Here is a 14788-nt window from a genome sequence, read left to right as displayed (position 1 = left end):
TATCAATGTTGAAAAGTTTTTTTGTTTTTTCAAATAAATGCAACCATGGTGAGCATGACTTATTTCCAAATAAGTAAAGAAATAAAATATTTTGACAGGTAGAATAGATTCTTCAAAGGGGTGACCCATTACCTTGATAACATCATGAGGTGCATCATGGGATACTTTCCCAACAGTCCTGGAGTTTCCATGTATGCTGGGCTTTGGTTGCTTTTTCTTCACACTCCAACTTTTTTTCCATTAAAAATAATTCTGTAAAGAAAAGGCATAATTTATTATCTGTCTATAAAACTAATTTCAAAAACATTTACACATACAGCAAGACAGCAGATTAAAAGGTTTTCAAGATCATGAGGAATCCAAAACCAGAAAAATCTGAAACTTTGACTGGTAGTCTAAATTCAGTCAAGTGTGTTCACATGTTGTGAAGCCGTCTATAACAGAGGGCTTGTTTTGAAGGTGCAATCAGTGATTGTCAGACAATCAGATGCATGCCATATTTATTGTGTTATTTGGCTTTGTCTACAGCCTACCTGTTACAGCAGATGGCCAAGAGAAGTTGTTTCATTACCACTGTATCCTAAGGGTTCTCAATCGATTCGCTTTCTCTTCTTCCTTCTTCATCTTGGCTTCTATTACTAGCAGTTTATTTGACACACAGGAAATAGAAGGTCAAACAGACTGCATTGTAGAACAGAGTACTCAGCACAACGTGCTCTATTGTACACTGCATATTTTCCCAGGTTATATTACATGGATACAGAAAAAATAGCATCTTATTCACAGTAAACATACTATATGCGCTGCAGAAATAATACAAGTAATATGACAGTACACTATTGCTCAACAATATGGATTGTCTGCTGGGAAATGTTTAATTTTTTCCCTCACAAAATATTAAGCGGCGACTGTTTTCAACATTGATAAAAAAGAAAATTTTCTTGAGCAGCAAATCGTCATATTAGAATGAATTCTGAAGGATCATGTGACACTGAAGACTGAAGTAATGATGCTGAAAACTCAGATTTGTCATCACAGGAATTACTTTTTACAATATATTCAAACAGAAAATTTAAATTGTAATAAAATAACTATATTGTTTTTTTCTGTATTTTTAATTGATGAAAGTGTCTTCTTTGAAAAATATTTTTATAGACACCTTCATCTTTTGAATGGAAGTGTACATGCATCTTTATGCTTTGCAAGCTTAAAACACTTAGCTTTCAGAAGATAAATGAGGTTTTATTGAAATTACAAGAATGTCTTCTCATAGTCTGGGTAGAATTTGGATGAATGGGCTGAACATTATGAACCAGTAATTATTTGCCATCAATGCCATATATGTATAGTATTTCAAATATGTGTGTGTTGTTATTATTATTTTGTAATTTTACAAATTATGTTCAAAATACAATATAAAGTTATCAATTTAAATGAATTAAAAAGTGAAGTTTATAGAGCCAATGAAAATGTTGGCCCGTCTCAGCAAACAGAAACAATCCTTACTGTTGAGCCATGAGTGCACATTGCCATACACACATTCATTTCTGCATAAATATACCAAAACCAGTTCAATAGTTCATCTGCACTCATAAGCTCTTAGAAAGCTCCATTTATTAAATATACTTATGAAATGTATGTACACCATTCATTTACAATAGTCATATAGAAAAAAAAAAAAAAAAAAAAAAAACAGCCATATAATTAATTTTCAATAGAAAGCAAATGTTTTTTTTTTTTTCTTTTTGTATTGTTTTTCTAGTCAGGAGATATAATGCACTTAAATAAGGACACGACTTTGTTCCCAGGGCACGCCGGGTACGCTCACTTGTGAGACCGGCTCGATTACGGTGGGACAGAGAATTAAACTGCCTGAATCTGCCCGGCCCATGGGAATTGGGCTCCACACAAATGACTCATATTCCATCCCTCAGCCGCCGCTGATATATTCTTATTGTCCTTTGGTGGTTAATTCCAGCCTTGCACCAGTCAATAGTTTCAACATCAAATGTGGTGTTGTCGGATGCGGACGTCTTTAATCTTTTGTTTTTTTTTCATGTTGAGCGATGATCGATCCTTTAAAAACAATGTCTGGGAAGGTCTGTTGGCCTGACACAAAACCATTCTCTCAGAACCCTCTCCGCTGGGGTTTAAGTCCATTAGCTTAAGCCCACACTATATGCAGGCTTTGAGACAGACAGGTTTGAGCAGGCACACTGGATAAAGACAATTCAGACTGAAGCTTCAGCCCTCCTGCTGTGCTGTTTGCTTGGAAAGTGTGTGTGCTGTGCACATATAACCTATTATTATGCCCGTAAAATAACAATATACAGCTCTGTCATCATCCAGGAGGCCGGCACACACTTACTTTCACGCAAGCTTTACTCTCTTCATAGAAAATAAGAAAACAAACAAAAATGTCTCTGTTGTTTCTAGCCTGTTGAGTCATTGCTGGCCTCTGATTGGCTGCTCAGCTTGCAGTGTAGATAATACAGTGCGGTGGGATTGCTAGGCGACAGGCTGTTCGATTAAAGGCCAGGCACGACATAGTGAGGTCAGATGTAGTATTCTTTGCTGTCGTGGTTGGGTTTGTGCAGGTCCAGCGCAGCCCGGTATGGTGGATGCTCCATGCTGGGGCGGTGCATCTTTCCGGTGATCACGGAGGGTGCTGAAGTCCGTCGGTGTCGATATAGGAAGTGGATGATGATGGCCAGCACACAGAGGGTGATGAACACCACTGCAGCCACTACTCCTGTTTATTGGATAAATTAAGAAGTTGAACACATGCTTAATATTAAATAATTATACTGATTCACTACTTAAAATAGGGATTGAAAGAATAGTGTGGCTTTGGATCTCATATAAATGTATCTTGAGAAAAAAATGGAAGATATATTTTATTATATTTTGATTGTTCTACAGTGCAGTGCTGCAGTGTTACAAATGAGAACAGCATAAAATAAAACTTCTGATATAACTAAAGCTGTATGAGGATGTACAGTTTCCTTTCTAAGGATGGTTTATTACTTGTCAGAACTGAGTATTATTTTGAAAGTTTTTCCCAAAGCACACTATCATGGGGATCTTTACCTCCGATTAGTGCCAAGTCATTTTGATCAGCCTTTTTAAGTGGGTCTTTGCCTTGGTCTGTTTTTGCTGAGTCATCTGCACGCAGAGAATGAGAAGGAGAGGAAGACAAAGAACTGGATTTTGTGATTCTTTTCAGCAGGCTGAAAAATAGTACTTTTTGAGTCTCATTGCCGTGTGGAAACTATTAAAAAGGATAATTTACCTGAGTGTGTGTGCGTATTGCTCAAAGTGTTCAAGCTGGATATCATACCACAACTTGATGCTTCCAGACGGCCGATAACAGTAACTAACGGGCTTTGGCTGTTTTGCAGGGCTGCCTTCAGAGGGGTAGCCTGATTAAACTGCACAGAGGACAAGCAGCCAATAAACCCTCTCAATCCAGCCTGGACCAGTTCCTTATCAGTAATGTCACTACCTGAAACAGGAAAAAGAATTGGGCAACTGAAATTAAGTGTGATGTTTGTAATATTTTCAGTACATGTTAAAATACATTCTCTCATCCCAGGTTAATACGCACAGACAAAGACACTACTGTTCAAAAGTTTGGGGTCAGTAAGATATTTAAAATATTTTTCAAAGAAGTCTTTTAAGCTCACCAAAGCTGCATTTATCTGATCAAAATAACAGTAAATACAGTAAATATTACTGCAATTTAAAATAATGTTTCTATCATGTCATGTAAATGTATAAAGTATCTCTGTGGCTGAATTTTTAGCAGCCATTACTCAAGTCTTCAGTGACACGTGATCCTTCAGAAATGGAAACATGATCATTTTTTTTTCAAGATTCTTTGATGATTGGAATTTCATTTGAAACATACTTTTTTTGTAACATTATAAAAGACTTTCCTGTCATTTTTGATCCTGGTTGAATCAAAGTATCAATTTCTTAATAATAATAATAATAATAATAAAAAATAAAATAAATAAAAAAAAAACCTTTTGAATGATAGTCTAGAAATAAATAATAAATTCAGGTTATCTTACCAAAACAAGAGTCTGTTAGTGACATTGGCACAACAAATGGCATGAGTTTGGAGTGAAATTAGCTGTTTGTCTGACTAATGGGAGAACAGGAGAGTAATTTGAGAATAATTATGCATTTCACCTTTAAATGAATTCAAAGTCACTGTTTAACCACTCCACAGCTTTTATTTTAAAAGGAGCAGACTGCAGAATCACACAAGTAACCTCTAATCTGCTTAAGAACCTTTTTAAAAACCTTCATTATTATATTCCTCAAGTCCTTTTTAGTGTCCACAAAGCCTTTCTAAAACAGAATAAATCAGCACATTTAATGCTGGTTCCTTTTCTATTTTGCGTCTGTAATGACTAATGAGTCTAAAAGGAGCTTGTTGTAGTTGCATGTGTGCTTTATTGCTAATTTGTCTTAAATGTTCTCTCGCCTCTATCAAAGCGCTTGGGTTCGTGCCACTTTCAGACCCTCCTTATTGGTTATCTGGTAAAGAGAAACAGTCTCCTAGGCAACACTGAGAAACTCCATTTGGCTTTGACTTGGCAACTCACCTGTGACGGCGAATGTCAAAAGTGTGCCTCCCTAGCCAGACAACCACTCTGTTCTAACCTTCCTGGATTCAACACCTGATGCCACATCAGTGATTTGATTTGATTCATTAGACAGAGAAGTAGTAAAATACACTCAATTCATCAAAGATAGCACAAGTTAAAAAATTGTTTCTATTGTGGTCCTTGATGTTAAACAGAAATATAAATGTGTGAAATGCACACAAGGAAAATGAAGAAATAGAGTCCTCTTTAAAAGCCTTTCAGAAACTCACCTTGGATTCTCCCTAGAATCACCGACCTCACCGGGCTGAGAGCAGAGCCAGGAGACAGGCTGTACTGCTGGGTTATTGTGTTGTCAATCTGGAAGGGGACAGATATAATGGCAGATAATTTGGAAAAGATTGAAACCAGTAACAGATTTGAATTGGTCACAGGAAATAAAACATCTCACATCACTAAGACATGCTTTTAGAAATATAATTCATATGCTCCAAGACCTTTAAAATCATAGCATAAAATCAAGCATAAAAATCATCTGTTCTCATTCCTGTATAGTATAGTATAGGAGGTCAAGTAAACCCCTTTAGAAATCAGATATTGTCCATTGTGTTAACACCTGCTGCTATGGAGACAAAGACTCACCTGAACAAACAGCTCCTGTCCCTTTCGATTGATTTTGACCCAGTGAAACCGTCTGTCTGCTAGACTGGATGACCCTGGACTGAACTTTTCTGTTCCTTTTTCTTTGTTCAACAAGTATTGTATTTGCAGGCTGCCTGGGAAATCAGAGTAAAAGCTACTGACTTAAAGTCATAAGATATTTGTTTGACACAATTAATGCAGAGTTGTATCATGACAAGAAGGAATAATGTTTTAAATTGCAGAGATAAGTAATGGGTTGCAAAACAAACTCCAACAGAGTGTTCAAGACCCTGGTATATATGTATAGACCATAGAATCAGGGGGCGGATTTAGTGAATTTGGGGCCCCAGGCAAAATGAAGGAATGGGGCCCTATACATTTTCACACATATTCTTAGATCAACCTTGAGGTTCCTTTTTTGTTTTGATGCTTGCTGCTGCACAATGGTTCCCCGTAGTTGTGTCCAATGTTTCTACATTTTTCATGTGCATGTTAAATGGCTTTAAATACATATATCAAGAGCGTGCTCACAGATGAGAACAAAACAGCGTTGGATGAAGTGGATTAGAGCTCTGCACAGGCCTCAAATACCCCCTCCAGCCAGAGGCAGACAATGAGTTGATCATAGCCTATATTTTTGATCAATTTAGCCTTCTCAAATCATCACGACTTGCCTAGTTGAAGAATATCACAATATTAATTTAAATGTTCAACCTAGACATTTGTGCAGAGAGTTGAAGCTGAAGCACGATTTTTTTTGCTGTTGCTCTGTTCTGAATACATTAACTTGTAAAGGATTTTCTGCAACGCAATTTTTTATGATATGTGAATTATTTATTAGCCTCTTTTTTTTTTTTTTTTTCTTTTTTTTTTACCCATGTCATCAATTTGCTGTATTCCCATTTGTAAAATAACCAACAAATTAATTGTTGTAGACTAACCCGATCTCATTAAAGTGCGTATAGCACAATATTCTGCTTCTATTTGGCGTAACATTTCTATGCAGAAATTGACTTTGGCATGCAAAAGACTGATAAATTCATAATTAATGGCATGGCTGGTTCAGTCGACAGAGACACACACAGGCCTATGATAACTGCTGAAATGTTTGCGGGGCAAATCGGAGGTCAGTCTGAGTGCTCATGGTACTCACAATGTGTACAGCCGTACACCTGAAGGTGCCACAGACTCGGACAGTTGTGGTAATAAACATCATGAACAGCAACTGTTCATGTGTCAGCACTTAATGTGCAACTCCTATATGAAAAGCATTTTAGGGGGCCCAAGGCGGCCGCCTACCTTTGCCTAATGGGTAAGTCCGCCCCTGCATAGAATGCTGCAGTTTACTGATTAGAATAAACTATTACAAAGAGCCAAGCAATAATTTTATTAACACTTAAAAGTACTCTCAGTAAAAAGTTTTACACATAAGAAATGAAGCACCTTTTAAAAACATAAATGTTACAATGTAAAATTAAGTCTTCAAAAAAAATTAGGGACAGTGAGCCTTTTTTTTTGTTTGTTTGTTTTTTTCAGCATGCAAGGAAAACTGATGGAGTTTTGGTTCTTAGTTATTGTTGCCTTTGGTGTGCTCAGTTGGAGTTTAAAGACAGTTAATATTAGCGATTTGACTATACAGAGTATTGAATGAGAACAGAAACTGGACTGAATTAAGCTGGATAATGACACTATTGTCTTCTGTGGAGCTGATTTATAGCTAAATTGGAATTTGTTCCATAATTGATTAACTTTGCAGCATCTACACTGTTACTTGAGTTGAACTGAATCAACACTGAACTAAATTGAGCTGAATAATGTCACTTTTGTCTTCTGTGGAGCTGCTTTATACCTGAAATTGATTTATTAATTAATTAATTAATTAATTTTACAACATTAACTGTTATTTTCACAATTATTACTGTGAAAGTGCTTTAAAACAATCTGTATTGAGCACTACATAAATGAATGTGAACTGACATTATTATTATTTTTTTTTTTACTGTATTTTGATCAAATAAAGAATCCTAAAAAAAGTATCAGTTTTCACAAAAATATGAAGCAGCACAATTATTTTTTTACATTCATAATGATAAGAAATGCGTCTTGAGCAGCAAATCAGCGAGTGATTTCCGAAGGATAATGTGAAGACTGGAGTAATGATGCTGAAATCCATCATAGGAACAAATTGCATTTTAAAATATATTAAAATAATATAAAAACAGTCATTTTAAATTTAAAAATAGTTCACAATATTATTGCTTTTACTGTACTTTTGATCATCTAAATGCCAAATAAGTCTTGATGAAAATAAGAGACTTCTTATTTAACTTCTCACTTGTTATAAAAACATTCAAAATTCATACATATGGCAAACTTTTGAACAGTGAGATGAAGACTTCAGAAATATCAGTTGCCTAATAAAAGCTTTCTAAAAGTTTTCTTTTAGATAGAGGGAGTTGCATAAACAAAACAAAACAGAACAAAAAAAAAGTGACCTGTTATTTCATTGCAATTAACAATTTGTAAATATGTATGCTTGAACATGTTTAACAGTCATTTGCGATAATAGGACCAATCAAGTCTTTGCAATCACCTCTGAACTTGAAAAGTTCTCATGTGAATTGTTATTTCCCTTGTAGGTGTAACATGACAAACTGCAGCTCTCCAGTTGGGGTTTAGAAGCGAGCTCCTGGAGCTCTGTCCTTCTCTTTGCTGGTCCCTCAGGATGAGGGCTTGGCAGCCAAAGGGCGAGAGTGATCAGAGAATTGAGGAGCGCCTTATGGTCAGAGTCCTTCAGGTCAGCTAGGGTCAGCCATAGGTGCATGTGAAGGACTTCCATGAAGCCCATGGAATGACTGAAGGCTTGAGCAGAGCGCTTTGTCGCCTTCAGTGCGAAGTCTGTCACTGCGAGCAGGTCTTTCACAATGTCCACGTCCACATCCTTAACAGCCCATTCCTTTTCTGACGCTGAGATGGGCATGGAGTCTTTGTCTTCCTTACGGCCAGGGGGTGGGGTTTTGAAGGCTCTTGTGAGAGAAAATTACTGGCGAAAGGGGCGATGGCAGAGGACAAAGGGAGGGAGGGGTGGGCCCACCAGCGACACACTGTCAGCAGTGGGCCTTGTCCCCATAAGGGCATGAACGATGCTCCTCTGAGTACTCAGAACTTGCGCCAACAAGTCAGCACAGTGCATGCAGCCAGATGCAGAGAACGGCGCCTCAGCATGGGCCAGGCCCAGGCGGGTGATGCAGTGCCCATGCAGTTCCGTCAGGTCGATGGGGCCTGCACAAATGTGGCAGGTATAGACATTGGATGCAGTGAAAAAGCTGTCTAATCTTCAGGTGTGTCTTCAACGATGGCAGCGTGAAGGAGAAGATTTGTAAGCAATTGTTGCTCCCACCACATTATATACTGCCTGCAGGCTTTGCATAATTAGTGACAATAGGCCAGTTTATTGTACTGGTATTATCCTATAAGGTTTCAGGATTTTGGAGAAGGGGAGGAGTTCCCCTTCCCATGGCGATGGCTTCGCAATGTAGAGTGAACGCTCGAAAGGGAACTGCGGAAAAATACATATGATGGAACAAATAAGCCCTAAAATTAATTAATTAGATAAAAAGACTAGCCTGATAATAATAATAATAATAATAATAATAATAATAATAATAATAATAATAATAATAATAATAATAATAATTATTATTATTATTATTATTATTATTATTATTTGTATTAATACCAGCAACAGGCGATATCTCTAACTATGTGATACAATACACTATTGTCTATCGGCCCAACCCTATAATGAGAACAAAACTAGAACTGAATTGAGCTGCATCATGACACTACTGTCTTCTGTAATTGATCTGGATTGAATCAACAGTGAACTGATTTGAGCTGAATAATTTTCAATATTCTCTGTCGATTGAAAGTGACACAAATTTCTGTAAAACTTTTTTATATTATTTGCTTGTTTCCTAAATTTAATCCATTGATTTTTATGTACAGTATTTCCTAAGCATATTTTCCTACTGTTATGCATTTCCTGCTCCTCTCCTTAGTGCTTCTGTTTTTTTACCACCTTTCTCCCTTTTTATCCTTACATGTCAAGACTGATGTGTATTGCTATCTGCTGTGCAAGATATTTTATCCAGTCATGTGTTCCCTTGATGAGATGGCGACAAGTGCTTTTCCAATAATTGGAAAAAAACAGAGGCGTGAAAGTACTGTAAATGGAGATGAGAGACAATGGTTTCAAGAGCCTTCAATTTAGATGCCATGTACTCTTTAGGTAAAAGGTGTGGGTGTAAAAGAGAAAAAGCATATGTGCATATGATGCGCTTTAATGGATATGTGTGAATTTCAAAAATATTGAGGTGCCAGGTTGAAAGAGTGTAATGCCAACAAGAAAGGTACAGGGTGTGTTTAAAAAAAAAAAAAAAAAAAAAACTAATTTCCTCAACTTCTTTTAGGATTAAAGGAAAAACTGATGTATTTCCATTACTCTGTAAAAACATATTCTGCATAGCTAAAATTTAATTTCTAGAGCTCAAATACAGTACTTTTATATATATATATTTTTTTAAAGAAATTAATTCTTTTATTAAGCAGGTATGGGATGCATTACATTGATCAAGAGTGGCAGCAAAGACATTTATAGAATTACAAAATATTTATATTTCAAATGTGTGTGTGTGTGTGTGTGTGTGTATATATATATATATATATATATATATATATATATATATATATTTGTTAAATTATATTATTCATCCTAATGTCTCTCCATACCTTCTAATATTGTGGCTGCTCTTTTCTATTCAGTGAAATAAGGTAAAGACTAAGCTGAAGAAAGCAGAACAAAAAATCCTTTTTGAAGCTTGATACGTGTTTGTAATGGGGTGAGCAAATTATGACTATTCCACAGGCAAACATAAGAGTAACGTATGACTTAGTACCGTTTGATGTTAGCATAACAGCCAAATAGTGCTGGTCCAGAGTGTGAGCTGTCAGGATCAAGGCTGGCACATGATGCGTCAAGAATCCAAAAGACACCTTCTCTTGAGATTTGGTAACTTCTGCATCATGGAAACCAGCCGGTGATCTTCTGGCTTCCTCATTCAGTATTCCAGAAAATGGCTCCTGGAGAGTGTACAGGACTGAAGATCCACTTTCAAAGGAAGCCGCTAGAGCTGTGATGGACAAGGAGAGACAATGCAGTCACTGAGAACATTATCATCATCTTTATGCAAATTTCAATTGCGTGCAAAGGCAATGAACTCTACATCTCATCTCTCATTATTAGAGCTATGAAAAACAACAACATTAGCAATGTTTCCTCCCCAACCACAGCTGAAACTGTGGCAGAGAGGTGTCCTACTGATTCTTTCTGTCTCTTCTCATTTTCAGGTAATCTATTCTAGTTAGTAGTAAACAGCCATGGCTTGAGCAGACCCTTCGCAACATCGTCGAAACAAAGCCATTACATCACTAATCTGACTGACAGGCTGCGGGATGGGTGTGAGGCAGATGAATGGCCGCTGTAATTAAATTCCATTTGTCAGTTAAAGCTTTTCTGCCAAGGCCTGTCAGCCCAGCCTCAAGGAATTCAAGGTGAATACGCCATCAAGGGCATGCTGTCATCCACCGGCGACCGACCCTCCTGAACTAATAGAAAACGAAAAGTTGTCTAAAACAGATGAAATTGAGATATTTCCATAGAATATATAGTGGGTTGACTTTCATTCCTGTTATACACACTTTTTGGTACAAATGTCTCCTATTGTGAGACTCATACCATATCCAACAGCTCACGGCAAGTCATGGCTTAAATGGATATTATATCAACTCCTATAGAGTGCTGATTTAATTTTTCTCTGTAGGCTTTGATCTAATTGTGTGACTTTACAGTGCAAATCCAATAAAAATACTTCTGCTGTCAGGAATGCCAACACTATGGCATTTGAGAACTACAAGCATCTGAGGCGTGCTTAAGTCCAGAGTGCCTGTTTCATTCAGCTTTTTTTTGATGAATGCAACAAGACCTATGGAAGCAAGCTCACCTGGAGGTCATCATAACCTCACCTGTTCTGCAGTGTGGCCCGTCGAAGGCTGTCTGTGTGCAGTCGCAGGTGTAACTGCTCCTCTCTTCGACACATCTCCCTCCGTTATGGCAGACGCTGTCGCTGGTGCAGTGACCCGGGCAGCCTGAATTCACCCCCGGGGTGGTCTTTGCACGTTCATACAGGTCAAGGGTGACCCCGTTAATGATGAGGGCACGTAAGCAGCCCAGAAAGCCCCTCTGCCTAGAAGCTGTTCCTCCTAATGGGAAGAGTACAATGATTGACAGCACAAAATTTTTGTTTTTAACAGCATTTACTGAAAATTATTGTTCTTAGCATAAAACAAGACTGACTGCAAATAATGTGGTGTGGCATAAAATCTTTACACATACCCCCCCAAAGAGTACATGTGCTCCAAATTTGAAAACTTTAAGGACACAATGAAAATGTATAAAATAATTAGTTTTTCCTTAATTAAGAGGTATGAGGAGACATTTACAAGCAAATTATTTATTTGAATACAAAAAGTACACTAGGTTTTTAAATATTTTGTGTTCAAACTGTATTTCTTTAATAATTATGGAATTATTTATATTTTAAGTGATTCATTTACTAATTAAATGCCAGATGCAGATTATTGCGCATTGTGGGACTTTGATTACTTACACTGGCACTTATTTGAAATGTCTTTACTACTTCCAGCTGCTCACTCAAACAAATGAGGGAGATAACATATGCATCATACAAGCATCATACTACATATAAATCATCAAAGTTAAAACTTTGTCATAAATCATAACAGTTGATCATAAGCAAAAGCTGGGGATAAATGTATGGTTTTCACTGACTGCAAACTGCTTTGAAACCACGAGCCTACAGAACATGCCACATTTTTTTAAATATGCAGTTTTTGCATTAATTTGAAACTGAATTTAAGTCTTTTAAGGACCTGCAAGGAAGTACTATTTATTTGCACACATACTTTTAAATACATTTTGCAGTTCACACACATCTATTTTTAGTTGCATAAATGCAAGTGAAATGCTTACACTGTCAAGCCTTGGGTTTAATGACGTAACGTTTAGCAACACCACGGTTCCTCACTAACAAATATGATCACAGATTCTTTCTATTAAAATGATCTCAATTTTCTCTGCTCCCTGAGGTATTCTTAGCTCCAGCTAACGTACATTCAATGTTATTTTATCATTATTAGTGTCATTTCCTTGATTACATGTCTGCGTACCCACAAAGAGTTGACTGCTGAGCTGAAGACGGTAGGGTCTCTCAGATGGTGCTTCATTTAGCTTCAACGGCAGAGAGTCAACCTGTAGAGAAGCTTCTTTCACATTTCGTTCAGCACGAATATAATGCCATTGACGATCATTCAGGGCTACAGGTGACTGAACGGTAATAATTACTGGTCCATCCCCTAGGTCAAAAGTCAAGTTCACTGTATAGGGAGCTGAGAAAGAAAAGAAGAAGAAGAAGAAAGAAAAAAAGAAGTTTATCTCACACAGTGTGGTTTAAATCACATGACAATGAATTTCACTAAAAGTTCACTGAATGAAAGAGTCTCTAAGCACTTGCTGAAACCCCTATTTTTGGGTCAGACGCACACAATAATAGGATATTCAAGGATATATTATCCTTAAAATGAACGATTATGTAAATGTTTCTGTCTTGCTTTCCAATTAAAATATCAAATAATGATAAAAAACATATTTATAGTAATTCTTACATATAAAACTGTTTCTTATGCAATTTTGCTTCGAGTAAGTATCTACTTATAATTTAAATATTTTCTTGGAAAAAAAAAAAGGCAAATCATTTTTTTTTTTTTTTTTGGCAAATAATATTTAAACAACGACTCACAACTAAGTTCCAGCCTTATGAAGTCTCTGACACCCAGATTCTCCAAAAAGACTCCTGAGAGAGCACTAGTTTTGAAAAAGAGTGAAATATCGACGCTCAGTTCAGCTTGCAGGGTGGGGAAATGCAGATAGGAGGATTCCTGGTAAAAAGACGCAGAGTTCCAGAAAAATCCTGCAGCAGAGGAACATGCAAGAAAGCACACAGTATGTTGAAAAACAAATTTTGCACTGAATTCGATAAAAAATGGTCCATCTCTTCTGCATTTTGAAATATGAAAATATATTCAGTAGAGAGCCATATTACCCCCCATTCCCCTTTTAAATTTGGTAAACAAAACACCCACGGTCGCCATAGCAACGCAGCGGTCCAATTTGGAGCTCAGCCTGTGAGTTTGTCCGATTTGTGTCTCCAATGGCGATCTCACTAAGGGGTAAATGGTCTTTGTAAGACAGCACACCAGTATCATTTGCCCTGCAGGAGGAGAAAGAGAATGAGAGAATGTGCAAGAGAAGAGGTAATAAGCGAAAGGCTGGGAGAAAGTCTTTTTAATCGCTCTCTGAGGTAGAAGATTGCCCTCTAAGGAGTGTGCATGCTTCACTTGTTGCTTAAAAAACGGTAATACTTACACCCTTTGGCGAGTAATAAGCTTTTTCTGCAGTGTCTCGGTCACTTTAACAGAAAAACTAATGAAGGGTTTTAAAGTGTGATTCCAATACAGCCATTTAATTGACTAAAACTCTCCAATCTGCCTAAGATTTCTTTCGTTCTATCAGAAAATAACAATCCTATTACCTTACAAAGTAGGAAAAACTGCTCACTGAGTGCCAAGTGTGTGGGAAATTGGGCTCCTTTTAAAAGAATGCCACAGTTTGATTCCCACCCCCCCACGGGTTAAAGGTTTGACACATTAAATAAATTATTATTTGACTGAAATGCTTGTATTGAAATAATATATATTCTACCAATGATAAAACTGTGCTAAATGTACGGTATTCCGAGGTATTATATTGAGCTCCTGTGAGGTCCTTTCTAAAAACAAACTGCGTTTATGTTTATGATATTACTTTGTATGATATTGTATAGTGATTTTCAAGTTGAAACTGTGCATAACACATAAGAGTGGCTCCAAAATATGTTTTTTTTTTTTCATATTTGGGCTAGGGTTTTAAGATTATTAAGATTAAGATTTACCAGGTGTCTTGGTCTGCATCACAGTTGCAGAAATAATTCATGTCCCTGCAGTTGCCATCCAAACTACAAGAGCACTGCTGGACCCCAGGCAGAAATCCTCCCCAATATGTTCTTTTCACTCCGTCTCTATCCAGCCACCATGACAGAGGAGTTCCATCTGAAAATGGACAAAATGCCCCTAGCATAAGAATATTTTCACTTATAGCAGTAAATAATTATGCAAAAAATGACAACACTGTTTGGAGTCTAATGTAATTTAGTCATGCATTATGACATCTGGTCTCCTGCCCCTGCTGGTCAGTAATGGGCTCTGAGACTCCTGTCAGTCAAGCAGTTATTATAGTATTCCTGCAATGTGCGTTACCAGACATCTGCTATCACAGCAGTGCAGAGATCTGGCCA

At 37.1% G+C, this 14788-nt stretch overlaps 1 protein-coding gene across 3 annotated transcripts in view; it reads right to left on the bottom strand.

The window, feature by feature from the left end:
- Positions 1 to 1268: 1268 nt before the first annotated feature.
- The window catches only part of cntnap5l (contactin associated protein family member 5 like), a 46625-nt gene continuing 33105 nt past the window's right edge, over positions 1269 to 14788 (bottom strand). For 2 of the 3 annotated variants that reach the window (XM_042766616.1, XM_042766617.1), the window contains 11 exons: positions 14387 to 14543; positions 13539 to 13666; positions 13196 to 13366; positions 12567 to 12785; positions 11343 to 11579; positions 10217 to 10450; positions 5259 to 5392; positions 4889 to 4976; positions 3293 to 3505; positions 3091 to 3165; positions 1269 to 2752 (listed from right to left, as the gene is read on the bottom strand). In XM_042766616.1, the coding sequence (XP_042622550.1) occupies positions 2556 to 2752; positions 3091 to 3165; positions 3293 to 3505; positions 4889 to 4976; positions 5259 to 5392; positions 10217 to 10450; positions 11343 to 11579; positions 12567 to 12785; positions 13196 to 13366; positions 13539 to 13666; positions 14387 to 14543 (1853 nt within the window). In that variant the 3' untranslated portion in view covers positions 1269 to 2555. Of the gene's footprint in view, positions 2753 to 3090; positions 3166 to 3292; positions 3506 to 4888; positions 4977 to 5258; positions 5393 to 10216; positions 10451 to 11342; positions 11580 to 12566; positions 12786 to 13195; positions 13367 to 13538; positions 13667 to 14386; positions 14544 to 14788 lie in introns of those variants that run through there. The other variant, XR_006161146.1, reaches the window with a different exon arrangement.

Source organism: Cyprinus carpio, chromosome A11 (assembly GCF_018340385.1).
Source record: "Cyprinus carpio isolate SPL01 chromosome A11, ASM1834038v1, whole genome shotgun sequence".
NCBI classification, from domain to species: Eukaryota; Metazoa; Chordata; class Actinopteri; order Cypriniformes; family Cyprinidae; genus Cyprinus; species Cyprinus carpio.
This window is presented reverse-complemented; position numbering and strand designations above follow the sequence as displayed.